This window comes from Catharus ustulatus, chromosome Z, assembly GCF_009819885.2.
Source record: "Catharus ustulatus isolate bCatUst1 chromosome Z, bCatUst1.pri.v2, whole genome shotgun sequence".
NCBI classification, from domain to species: Eukaryota; Metazoa; Chordata; class Aves; order Passeriformes; family Turdidae; genus Catharus; species Catharus ustulatus.
In genome coordinates, this window is record NC_046262.2 from 1,605,795 (window position 1) to 1,618,997 (window position 13,203).

General features: G+C 45.1%; 1 protein-coding gene across 4 annotated transcripts in view; it reads right to left on the reverse strand.

Annotated features, from left to right (window-relative positions):
* CTIF (cap binding complex dependent translation initiation factor) overlaps nt 1–13,203 on the reverse strand; it is a 141,279-nt gene that overhangs the window by 91,457 nt on the left and 36,619 nt on the right. For 3 of the 4 annotated variants that reach the window (XM_033085919.2, XM_033085918.2, XM_033085920.2), the window contains exons 4-5: nt 4,857–4,930; nt 3,913–4,017 (exon numbers count right to left, since the gene is read on the reverse strand). In XM_033085919.2, the coding sequence (XP_032941810.1) occupies nt 3,913–4,017; nt 4,857–4,930 (179 nt within the window). The remainder of the gene's footprint in view (nt 1–3,912; nt 4,018–4,856; nt 4,931–13,203) is intronic. The other variant, XM_033085921.2, reaches the window with a different exon arrangement.

Genomic DNA, 13,203 nt, shown 5'->3' on the forward strand with positions numbered 1-13,203 from the left:
GCAAGAGAAAAACAAAACAAAAGCACGTGAAAATTCACTGGAGACACAGTTAATTTTCTGTTATGGCACAAGGGGAATATCAGTTGTTACTGCAAAGGCCTTTCATGGAAACAAAGCGGCTCTCTCTGGAGCAAGTGTGCTGTGCCTCCAAAACACTCCCACGCAGGCGTAAAGCTGTTAATACAAAATTAAATGCACTGCTCAGTCCTCTCCACCTGCACCATCTGCCACAGCTTGCAAACACTTTGGTAGTAGCAGCAGTGAGAAATCCACAGGCAGTCCTGAGCCCAGGGTTATTCCATTTCCAGACCAAGTAAAACTGAAAGCACAGCCCACCTGGACAGCAGAAATGAGAGCACAAAAAGAGTAATAAGAAACGTTTCCTTTGAAGCACTGCTCATTTGCTGGTCTCCACAGGAGCTCCAGCTCCCCTGCTGAGAAAGGCGCTGAAAATCAGCAAACACACACCTCAGACAGGAACCAGCAATCGATACAAATATAAACAGACAATTTGAAAGACAAAGAAATGGGGATGAGAAGTCAAGCACTCACACACCATACACAGAACTGGCGGCTGAAGGACTTTCTTGGAACAAGAAAGGAAAAAGCCAATCCAAAGATAATTACTAGGTGGATGCAAAGAGTTTGTGATGATAAAGAAGAAGAAAATAATAGTCAATAAATATAATCCTTCTACGTTCATAAACAGAGATAATATTTTTTATTATGCAAGAATGATAATTTTTGTTTTGTCAGTTAGAAGCAAGATATATTGTTAAATATGACATAGTAGAGACTTTGGTAGCAGCAGACTCAGGTTATCACTGCCTAGAAGTCAGAGAAAAACAGATCTTGGACTTAGAGGAAATGGGAAGAAACAATTGAGAAAAACAGCATGTGCTGAAGTATCAGGCTCAAAAACCAGCAAGCTGAAGGGAAGCAACTTAATTAACCTTAATCAACTTGAGCACCCTGGTTTAGTAAAAGATGTCTCTGCCCATGGCAGGGGGGTTGGACTAGGTGGTCTTGAAGACCCCTTCCAACCCAAACCATTCTGTGATTCTGTATTTATTGAAAACAAGATGGGTTCAATAACTGACTTTCCATCATAGATAAAATCCTGACTTTGACTTACCAAGGTAAAAATATAGTGGCATACACATACAGAAACACACATCTGAAAGATATTTTTATATAATAAGCATTGATATAGATGAGAAAAATCATGTCACACATCTGGGCACAAATAATGCCAGCTGCAGGTCAGACCACAAACATATTGTACAAAAAGTAATCTGAAAAGGGTGGGGCTGTCCCAGGCTGAATTTCTGATGCTAAAGGTAGGGGATGAAGAGGAAGCAGGGATTAGGGGGATGAAGGCAGCTTTCCTCTAGAGACAGCATGGCTGAGCCCCAGCTACAGGACCACAGGCAGCACTGGCATCATACTTCAGAGGCGTTCGAGAAATTCCTTAGAGTACCTGAAAAACTCAAATGATGCATGTGCTTGGGAAATACCTGGAAAGAAGAGAAAATACCAGCTACAAAAGGATGTTTGATCTGGAAGAGCACAAGCAGAGCGAGAGTGAGCACTGGAAAATAAAGCCAGTGAAAGATGAATTCAGGTCAGAAACATAGTACAGTTCCCCACTTTCTCTTAACAGCTCCCCTTTTGATTATTCAGCTTGCCAACAAACAGCATCTTCCAATAAAAGCAGGTGTCTTCCTGGAGGAAAATGTTTCACCCAAACAAAAGCCATTTGAGGTCACAAAACTGGATGCAACTACATGGCCAGCCTTGGGCAACTGATCAGACTAAGGAATAAAATGCTTATTTTAGTCTTGAAAACACACACTGAACAGCATAGTCCTTTTTTACCCCCCTATTTTTTTTTTTTCACTGCACAGTTAGATTGTTAAAAAAAAGCTTCCCATTCAAGCAAGAGGGGAAAATGCCTAGCTAGCAGGTGGAGACTCATGGAGGCTCAACAAGCTGAATCTCAGCACAGATTCATCACAGAGAGTTGATGAATGCACAATACAGTCAGCTTTAGAAGTGAAAAAATAAGAACAATTTTGTCTTTCTTTGTGCTTCCTCTGTTCTAGCAGGTTATTTACATGGCATGCATTTTGGGACATGCACTGTTCTGTGCTGATAGCATCTGCTTAAATTTCTGCAGATACACTACTTCTTACTCCACTTTTACAGCTGTAATATTAAGAAGTGATTAAATACCTCTCCTCCACACTACCTCCTTTACCTGTTTGCAATGTGGGCATTCACAATACAGGAACCAGAGGAAAACTGTAACACCAACCCTGTTCCATCCTCCCTGCACATAGCAGGTGTCATTGACATGATCACCTGGCAAGTGCCATCAACCATATTATATCTTCTTTTACAGAAGAAGCACATTATGCCTTATTTTACAGAGGGCCTCTTCATCTCGTTCTTCAAACTTGTCTGAAAAATGGGATTGAACTCGACTAAGAGACTTAGTGACTTAGAAATTTAGTGTTACATTGTTTTGAATGTTCTGAAAATTGCTCTTATAAACCTGCAGTATACCTTATGTACTGAGTAGAAAAAAAAAAAGGCTATCTGAGTCTTCCTGTCTGTTTATGGTACAGGAGCCAACTGAAGAGGCTGAGCCTGGGCTGGTATGGGATTTCTGGCCTGGCTAGATGTTTCTAATTGATCCAAATCAACTGTTATAATAACAATTCTAAACTTGTCTTCTAAACAAGAAGTGCAGACCAGGCATATGGCACTGGTCAGTACCTTGGCAAAACCAAATTATCAGCAGAAAAATATCTCCAAGAGAAGATTTCCATCCCTGCAAACAAGGCAGTGATGGAACATCAGCTGCACCCCCACCTTTTAGTTCTGTTCTAATTTTTTCCTTCCTCGAGGAAGAGAAGAGGAAGAGAGGGTTGGAGAGAAGAGAAGAGAAGAGAAGAGAAGAGAAGAGAAGAGAAGAGAAGAGAAGAGAAGAGAAGAGAAGAGAAGAGAAGAGAAGAGAAGAGAAGAGAAGAGAAGAGAAGAGAAGAGAAGAGAAGAGAAGAGAAGAGAAGAGAAGAGAAGAGAAGAGAAGAGAAGAGAAGAGAAGAGAAGAGAAGAGAAGAGAAGAGAAGAGAAGAGAAGAGAAGAGAAGAGAAGAGAAGAGAAGAGAAGAGAAGAGAAGAGAAGAGAGAAGAGAAGAGAAGAGAAGAGAAGAGAAGAGAAGAGAAGAGAAGAGAAGAGAAGAGAAGAGAAGAGAAGAGAAGAGAAGAGAAGAGAAGAGAAGAGAAGAGAAGAGAGAAGAGGAGAGCCTGACCTCCACCTGGAGTGATTGTTTCTACATCTGCAGAGAACCTGCAGGGAAATGGTGACATCCATCTAAGCAACACTGGTGAGCCATTAGTGCCACCACACATTTATTTGGTTTGACCAACAACCAGTAAGGAATCCAAAAATACTAAGGAAGGTTGTGGAGGCTGTCACAACCAAAAGAAGCTGTTGAATGATTTCACAGTTTTATGAAACATGTTGCTGTTCTCTCCTTCCCTGAACTCTTGCTGGGGAGAACAGCCCTGTCTTTCACAGGTAGTGTAACCAGGTCAGCACTGAGCCAGGATCTTTCCTCCAATATCCAGAGATGTCTAAATTTAGCACCCTAGAGTCTAGGAGACTTGGATCCAGATCTATCAGGCAATGCAAAAATACAGAGAACAACTCCACTCCAGCCTAGAACTGGATGACAGAGGAGTCAGACAGACTCCTGTCATGATCATGGCATTCTCAAACTCTAAATAGTCCAGTGCTTCTTCCCATGTCTTCTACCTGAGGTGTGCCACCAAGCCAGAGTTCCTAGAGCAGAGGAGAAGTTAAAGACCTTCCTGGAGAGCACAGTATTGCAGACACAGCACTCACCCTTCTCTGTCTATGTGAGGCAATGGGTGTTTGGAGGTGTTTCGCAGCTTTCTGTGAAACTGGGTGAAATCTAGTTTTTCAGGCTGCAAGTCCCACGTTGCACCACTAGGAGAGAAAAACAGGGAAAAACAGAGAAAGGAAGTTCCACTACTAGTTAAACACCGCTGATCTGAAGAGCAGAGGACACATCAGAGCCTGCAGACAAGGAAAGCTGGCATTTCTGGGAGCACCACTCCCCACTCCCTGCTGCAGAGCACGTGGATGTGAGCCTCCAATTTACACTGACGCATCTCTTTTAATTTTTTTTTCTTGTTTTTTAGATACACAGAGCTCTTGCTGCTTGATCTAAGCCTCTAATTTTGATACAGAAAACACTCTGCAAGATATACTTGCTCTCTGTACCAAGAGAGTATCACAACAGGTCCATGAAATGATGTTATCTGTGGTCTTGCACAACCTGTCTGCTTCAGAGACTCAACACCTGCAGATTATCTGTAAAACTGGACAGAAAGGATTCACTACTTTCCCCACACTGTGACAGCAGCTGAAGAGTTCTTCCTGGCAGCTAAGAAGTCAACACATGATGGTACCTCCAGCTAATGGGAGAGTAAAATCCCAGAGCAGCAGCCCAGAGCTGACTCAAGTCTTGCCTGTGCAGCTCTGGGGTCACTACAAGTAATTGTACCGATACTGATTTCGGGTGTTTGTACTGCAAGCCCATCCAGTGGCCTCTCCAAAGCACACAGGATGCTTTAAATAGATTCTGTTTGGTGCCACAGGCTAAATGGGGAGGGAGAGGAGGAGCAGTGATGTCAGTACTACCAGGGTACTCTCTGGTGCCTGGTGGTCCATCACCAGGATGGACACACTGGTGAGGGCTAAAATAAGGCACATTCCATCTTACGAGTCCATCTTTTTCTTAAAGCATTTTAAAACCAGCTTACCTGAAGGAGTCAAAGGTGTTGGCAGCCCAGATGTCTGTGCCCAGCATGTCAAGGTTGCTGTCCTTGTTGCCATTCTAGGAGAGATGGAAAGGTGGTTATTTGGTGGGAGGCACATAGAGCTATACTGACCAGGGCACAGCCTCTCCCACAGCCACGGAGGAGTCCTGGCTCTGTGTTCCTGTGTGAACCCATGCAATGCAGAGACCCCTCACGTGCTGCAGAAGTGTGCTGTGAAGGCAAGGAGTGACAATTTCAGCCTTGGGGACACAGAGCTGTGCACAAGGAGCAGACAATGCACAAACTCAGCTCTGACTCCAGCACCGTCCTCCTGCCCCGTGTCCACAACCACGACCCATCAAGGTCCAGGGGGCAGGCTGAGATTCACTAAATCACAGAATCATTTAGGTTGGAAAAGACCTCCAAGGCCGAGTTCAACCTGTGCCTGATCCCCGCTTTGTTCCCCAGCCTATAGCAGTGAGTGCCACATCCTGGAATTCCTTGAACACTTCCAGGGTCTGTGCCTGAACCCCCTTTGTCCCCCAGCCTACAGCAGTGAGTGCCACATCCTGGCATTCCTTGAACACTTCCAGGGATGGGGACTCCACCAACACCAGGACAGCCCATTCTAATGATCAACATTTCTTTCCATGACAAAGTTCCTCCTGATGTCCAGTCTGAGCCTCCCCTGGCACTACATGAGGCCGTTCCTCTCCTCCTGTCCCCTGGAGCAGAGCCCAACTCCCCCAGCTGTCCCCTCCTGGCAGGGAGTTGTGCAGAGCCACAAGGTCCCCCCTGAGCCTCCTTTTCTCCAGGCTGAGCCCCTTTCCAGCTCCCTCAGCCCCTCCTGAGGCTCCAGCCCCTTCCCAGCTCCGTTCCCTGCCCTGGACACGCTCCAGTCCCTTGGTGTCTCTCTTGTCCTGAGGGTTCCAGAGCTGTCCCCAGCACTGGAGGTGTCCCAGCAGTGCCAGCACAGGGGACAGCACTGCCCTGGGGCTGTGTCACACCCTGGTTGGCACAGCCCAGGGGCCACTGGCCTCTTGCCCACCTGGCCACCCTGGGCTCCTGTCCAGCTGCTGGCACCAGCACCACCAAGGCCTTTCTCCATGGGTATTATAAGAAACCTCCAGCCAACTGTGAAACACCTTGAATATTCCTGTGCAGCTGCTTTTGTCAAAAAGGACAACCCAAAGGATCAGCATCTAAAGCCAAGACCTCACATGTGTTATTCAAAGCTCCTTCACAGTCATCAGCTGTCCTCCCTGCACAAAGAGGGCTGCCCTCTCCACACTTTACGAGTGAAGTAAAGGAGGTTGGATTTTGCCATTCAAGACCATCCAGGAAATCAGACTTGACTCAGTCTAGATGGATTGAATGAATACATTCAATTGCACACAGGGAATTGCATATTAACCAATTTTCCCCATAACGTTTCTTATTCAGATTACTCATAATCTTGCACATGTTCAGATTATTTAAATATCTCAGTCCAAATGGTTCCACTCTGGCAAAACAGATGCTAAAGAAGGTGGATGCCACCTATTCCCTGTCATATAATTTCTGTTATTTTCAAATATTATTAGTATTAACCAAGACATCAGAAACCCATAAAAAAATGTGGCCATCTCTTAATGATGTCCCAGAACTCAATCTGCTCACAAAGTGAGCAACACTTTCCCAACCAATGTCAGGGACACATGTCCTCAGCGAACAGATGGTTACACTTCACAGCCATTTCCAGCATAACCAATTTAGACACCAGAAACTCCAAACACAGACACACTTCTCCCTTTTAAGTCTCCTCCAAGGGGTTTATGGATTATGATTTTAACCCCTGGGGATCTGCAAGTCGACATGTCTCTGCTCAGAAACAAACTACCAGAAATACATAATAACTCCCGTGATAAGTTACAGAATATGAGCTTTTTATTTTAGGCAAATGTAAGCACACTTCTCCCACCAAGGAGAGGAATTAGTTTTTTAAATCCTTACAAGTATCCAAATGCAGTATAATGGAAGCACGCATGTGCAGGCTATCATGGCTATCACACAAAGAAGAGAAACCTCTTCCTGCAGACAAATCCATTGCAGGTCCAAGGCAGCAGCTGGATACCCTCACCCAAACCTGGTCCTTCTGGAAGATGTCCCCATAACATCTTGAAGACACTCCAAGCATTAGCCAGACTCCACAAAGACGGCGCCAGGGCCCAGTGATAACACCCTTGTCATTAAGTCGTGAGTCACTGTGGCCATTTTAAGACACCGTTTTGGTCTTCTGTGTCCTGTCTTTAGAACCAGTCCCTGTGTCAGCTCACAGGGAGCAGCCTTGCAGCCCTGTGCTGCAGGGAGTTTACTAAAATGATCACAGCACAGTGCTGAGACTTAATAGTAAGACTTAAAAAAGATAATTCTCAAATCCAGGTACAAAAAAAGAGATTAAAAATTGCATGTATTTAAGAAAAGTAGTGACTTGCTGACAGTCCCCCCCAGGACTGCAATTATAACCATCAGCAATTTTAACATGAAACTCCCAGTGACCCAACCCTCAGCTTTAGATAATCTCTTTCACTGAGAAGGAGTTAGTACTGCTGAAAATTAATTCACTCAGAATGATAATTGAGAGAGACGCTTTCAAGAGTAACACCAGTACTGAGAGATGACACATCCAGTAAAGCAGATCCTGCATACATTGTGGTTTAAATGCACATCCACAACCTCTGTCCTCCTGCCCCTGTGAGCACAAATGACCTCCATCCACTGCTGCCCAGCCCCTGGAGCTGCCCACACAAACAGGGACAGGCCCACGTGGACTCTGGCTATTTACCATGCATGCAGCTTCAGCAAATTCCCCACAAAGTCAGCATTTGCATGCACGCAGCAGCTTTCTAAAGCCCAGCTCAGCGTCCCACCTCTCGCCTCGTTCCCATCCTCCAGAAAAAAAATACGAAATCATGCCCTTTGTTGCACAACTGCAACCAGGTTAAATCATCACTGCAACACCAAGTGGCCACCTGGGTCCCTGCTATGAATTCAGGGATTATCCTGTGCCATGAATTACTTAGGCATTTTTCAGTTTTGAGCTTGAGGAGCTTCCCCCTCTCTTCCTCCTTCTCAGCTGCCTAAAACCCCTGGCTGCACTTTGGTAGAAAATAAAAAAAGATGAGATAGATACTGAACTGTCTGAAAAGGCTCCAGTTTGGGAATTCCTCATTGAAAACTGCAGGTTTTGAAAAATACAGATAAAAATACAGAAATTTTGAGGAAGACAGTATTATCCCTGCTGAAAGAGGAAAGGATATATTGAGCCTCATTCCCACCAAAAAGGACCATCACTTTCTAGATAGAACCTAGTTCTGTGGGTCCTTTCCCACCACAGAATGGCTCAGAAGGAAAAGCTATTTCCTCAAGATCTTCAAGAGGATGAAATGGATGAATGGACCAGGACTCTGACCACTGGTTCCAAACCTCAGTCTGTCATCCACTTCTGGCACAACTGGTGCTCACAGGTCCATAAAGGAGAGCAACTCCAAGAGACGACAGGACACAGGCTGACTGAAACTAAAAGCAATGGCCCCTAGTTTGAGTTCAAGGATGAACCTAAAACCTTATAAGAAGTGAATTCTTACAGTCTTTGGCAGGGTAGGAAGGTAACTCCCCATCTAGCCCTGCAGACAACTCACACAGAAAGCAGCTGGACTCAAGGTCACCATTTAACACCTATGGTGTTGACATCTATGTGCTGTCCACTCATCTTTCACCTTGTAATGAAGACCTGCTAGCACATAATTACAGATATTTCTTGATTTCCAAAAACTGAAATACTCCAAGACTTCAAATACAGAATAAAATCCTTATTTCCTTTGCCCTTTACCAGCTCACTAGGGACTTCTCTGCCAATGCTAAGCCACTCAGCACACCTCAGCGGGTCACACACTGTGAGTGAATTTAAACAAGTCTTTGAAGCGTCCTTCACAGCTGACATGCACCCACGCCTACGTGTGACACGCACCACAAACATGTCGTGAGGGGGACACCTCCAAGAAGCAGCAAGCACAGGACACAGCTTCAGCATGTCACTACCAGGTATACCTTGGTTGATTGCCTGAACTGGCTGCTTCTCCTGTGGCTGCCAGACCTGGATCCAGAGCCCTGCCTGGAGCCCGACCCTGGCCGGGATCCTGTGCTCCCACTGCTGCTGTGATCCCACTCTTCCTGAAAACAACAAACAGGTTGCTTTAGTCAAGGGCAACGCCGTCCCACACACTCCAAAACCACTGACCCAGTGGAACAGGAGAGCTCCAGCTCCCAGGCCACTTGTGCCTGCACCTACAAAACCATGCCCACCATCCTGATTGCGGGGTTTCCTATGAGGGCATGTTCTATTTACACATTGCAAAGGGATGATACTGTGGGAGGCTCTGATGAAGATAAGATTTGGCCCTCATGCTCTAGTGTATGCTTGGGGAAAAAAATACTTACCTTCTCTATCTTCATGAGGATTAATTATGCATATTCATCAATGTCACATACTCTACAGCTGCTGAAGGGTATTTGGACAAAGCCAATAGTTGTATGCTTTAATTTTTGGTCAGCCCTGAATCAAGCAGGCAGTTGGACTGGATGATGATTGGTACCTTTTAACCGAAATCATTCCATTCCATTCCATTCCATTCCATTCCATTCCATTCCATTCCATTCCATTCCATTCCATTCCATTCCATTCCATTCCATTCCATTCCATTCCCCTCCCAGGCCCCAACTTCTCAGTCAGTTTTCCCACTGCTCAGCCCACTGCTGGAGTACAGTTATTCACATGGCTGAGGACTCTTGTAGTTCACCAGGAAACACATTCACAAATGACTATTTTTGCCTCTTAAGGAACTGTGCCTGATGTTCTCCTTTATTCTCTCACTTGTTGTGCTGTCAATCAAACTGCAGGTTTCTTGTTCAGCCCTCAAGGCATAATGACTCATCTGAAAACCAGAATAACTCACCTGACCAGCTCTACCCAAACACCCCAAAAGGTCCTTGGGGAGAAAGGTGGATATTGTCAAGGTAATTGCTCCAAAAGCTTTGTTCAGAGGCTTGAGAGAGGCTTTTGAAGTGACCTAAAGTGATTAAAATCCCAGGATATCACAAAGTGCAGAATACTCAACTCTTCCAAGTACCCTGAAAATCTGGGAAATACAAAGGGAAGCCTATGTTTTAGGACTGGTGTGAGAGCTGACAACTTCAAGAGGGTTTCTCATGTCTCAGACATTCTCATGGGGCTACCCGAGGTCCTGGAGACACTGCCACTGGCAATGCAAGGGCAGGGCCACCTTGGCCTTAAAAGCCAAAAGGATTCACCACTCAAACTGCTTTTGAACACAACAGCCCAGTCCAGGCCACTAATTACAGGACACAGACCAGGCCCCAGCTCCAGCACTGCCTCCTGACTTGGATGAGGCAGGGAGACAGCTGCACAGCAGAACCTAAACCATCTAAGGTGGTGCTATCCAGTGGTCCAGCATGAACCTTCACACACATGAATCATGGAAGTACTCACCCAACACAAGGCATTGGGAGCGAAACACTCCAGTGCTGGTTTCTGCAGCACCCCAGCTGGACATTCTCCACCCTAAAACCTAGCAAGTTTCAAGCAAGTTCAAACACATTGCAGTATTGACTTCAAAGAGGTGATTATCTGGTTTTCAAGTTGTATATAAATGAAATTGGCCACAATAAAACCGTTGTGAGAAACGAGAATATTGGTATCACCATGCATCAATGTCCACCAAGAAAAGACACTGGATACAGCACAAACCAGTTAGATCACAATCACAGGTGATTTCAATAAACCAGCTTGTCTCCTGGCTCCAATTAATGGCCTGGAGATTTCACCCTGTTTACCTTCCTTATCTTTATCAAGCATTGATAATAATACTGAAAAACAAATTTTTTGAAAATAAAATTGACACACTAAAATCTGTTGAAATGTCTGCTGAAGATGCAAACTGTCCAAACTGAGTATGGCCTGAATACACTCATTTTCAAACTCACCAGCACAGCCAAGCTCAGTATTTACCCCAAATTTCTGACTAATTGCCATAGATGAACAACTTTTTACTGGTACCTTACTGAGGGAGATTGAAATCTCCAAAATGAAAATACGACCCCAGAAACAATCCCAGACATTTCTGGTGGCTTTGTGTCCTGTAATAAAGCTATTTCATGGTGAAATGGACCCTCTCTGCAGACCTTCTGTGGGAGCTGGGCTGCTCACACCAACCTCACGGGTGATGCTCAAGGAGTGGCTGAAAGGATGCAGGTAGTGTTTGTTCCTTAAAAAACCACCCAAGCAGCAAAACCCCTTCACCAGCATCATTGCAAAGCCCATAAAAACTCATTCTCAAACTCCAGAACTGGCTGGAGTTCTAGCAGAAAGCTGTGGCTTGGCATTGGTGAGATGTGGCACTGCTCTCCTTCCACCTTGCATCACCATGAGCTTCCGCTAAACAAACCCAGCATGCTGCAGGAACAGAATTGACTGCCAAAGCTGATAACACTGAAGAAACAGCTGTAATGGCATGAAGCACTCCATCCCTTGCCTCCTTCTGACCCAATTCCCCTTCACCTGGCCCCGTTACTCTGTCGCACCCTCAAAAAAACCAAGGCTCTCCCAGTCTCTCCCAATTCCCCAAACAGTCTTGAACTCTTGCTCCCAGATCTTATTTGGGCTCCCTCACCTACCATTTGTGGTCTACACTCATCAGCAGGAGATGGGACCTCCAAGCCACACTTTGGGGCTGGGAGGGAAAACACCTCCCCTCTAGAGGCTGATTCCCAGAAGCTGCTCAAACCCACGACAATCCTTCTGGCCAAGCTCTGCACCTTCTCAGGAACAGCCAGGCTCACACACATTACCACTGCCAGCAGTCCTTCTTTGGAAACTCGCTGTCAAATCTAACATTTGCATTTTAATTAGCAATAATCATATGTTTCACTTACACTGCAATTTTCACCTTTGCAGCGAGCTCTTTGAGGCATGAACTAATTAATCCTGCTGCCTTTGCCAGCTCAAGAGTTAAAATTTTCTGCTGCTTCAGTGCAAGTTTGAAAATCCTATTTGCAGAAAAAAAAGATAAGTTTCCCCAGTGCAGAAGCCATAAATGGAAACGCAGTGATCACCTACGTGGTTGGTCTCAGTGAAGATAAGTATGGGTGAAGTGGGCTGTGCTGGTAGAGATGTAGCTCAACCCTGGCAGCAGCACAAGTTTTAAGTGTCCTGAAGGTATCAGCGGATTCTGGATGGGATTCATGTTCAATTGTATGTAAAAATTTCAATATTCAATGTACAGCATTTATAGGTGGGTCAGAGGATATACAACAGGAAGCTGATGGAGTTCTCAGGTCCCCAAAAACCTCTGAGATATTCCCCAGCATAACAGGGGTCTGACATCTGCACCTGGGAGATCCTTAGTCCTTCAAATGGTTCCTCTACTTTGATCTTATTCCTGATCAGAACAGAAAACAGCTATTGTGCAAAAGGCCCCTTTTTGAGGTTTTTCTGCAGTGGAGGTTTTCACACACCCAATTTGTGCAGCTGCCAAATCCTCCTGTTACGCAGAATTTTTGCACTGCACTCCAAGTATCTCCCTAGACCTATTCTAGAAAAACCACTCCAATTTTATTAAGGAAAACCAAAAGCTTAATTATTTTAATAACTCAAAATACTCCTTTAAAAATAACCCAACAACAAAACAACCATAAGATTACTGTAAATATCTTAATAAATTTTCTAGCTTCTTTCTTCTCAAAGTATTACATGAGAACATCAGAGACTGTTATAAAAATGTCATGCAGAAACCCCAACTCCTCTGACTCTGCTCCATTCCTTCCCAGGTCTATGTCCATCTTCTCCAGCCCTCTCCAATCTGCAGAAGGGACACCAAACATCACTTTGAGCTCTTCTCCCACCAGGGAAGGAGAGGTTTTATCTATACTTCTGTCACAACACAGCACCAAAGGACCTGATGAACTTGTAAGTAGGAGGTGAACCTTACATCATCTTTCTGCACTACCTGGGAAAGGACCAAGCCTGTGTGGTTGTGTTTTTTGGGCAACACTGGAAGAGCCAAGCTAGCCAAGGATGTGCTAGGTCGCCTGTTTACACACAAGGATGAAGAGGAGGAACACTGAGGGCTCTCAGATTGGCACTGAGAACTCCAGACATGCTATGGAAACCCGTCAGCAAGGTCCTGTGCCAGCCTCAGAGGAAATCGCTCATGTAGTCCCTTCCCTCCAGCACTCCAGCACTGACTGATCTATTCATCCAAACCTGGAAAGATGGAGACCTCAAAGGTGAATA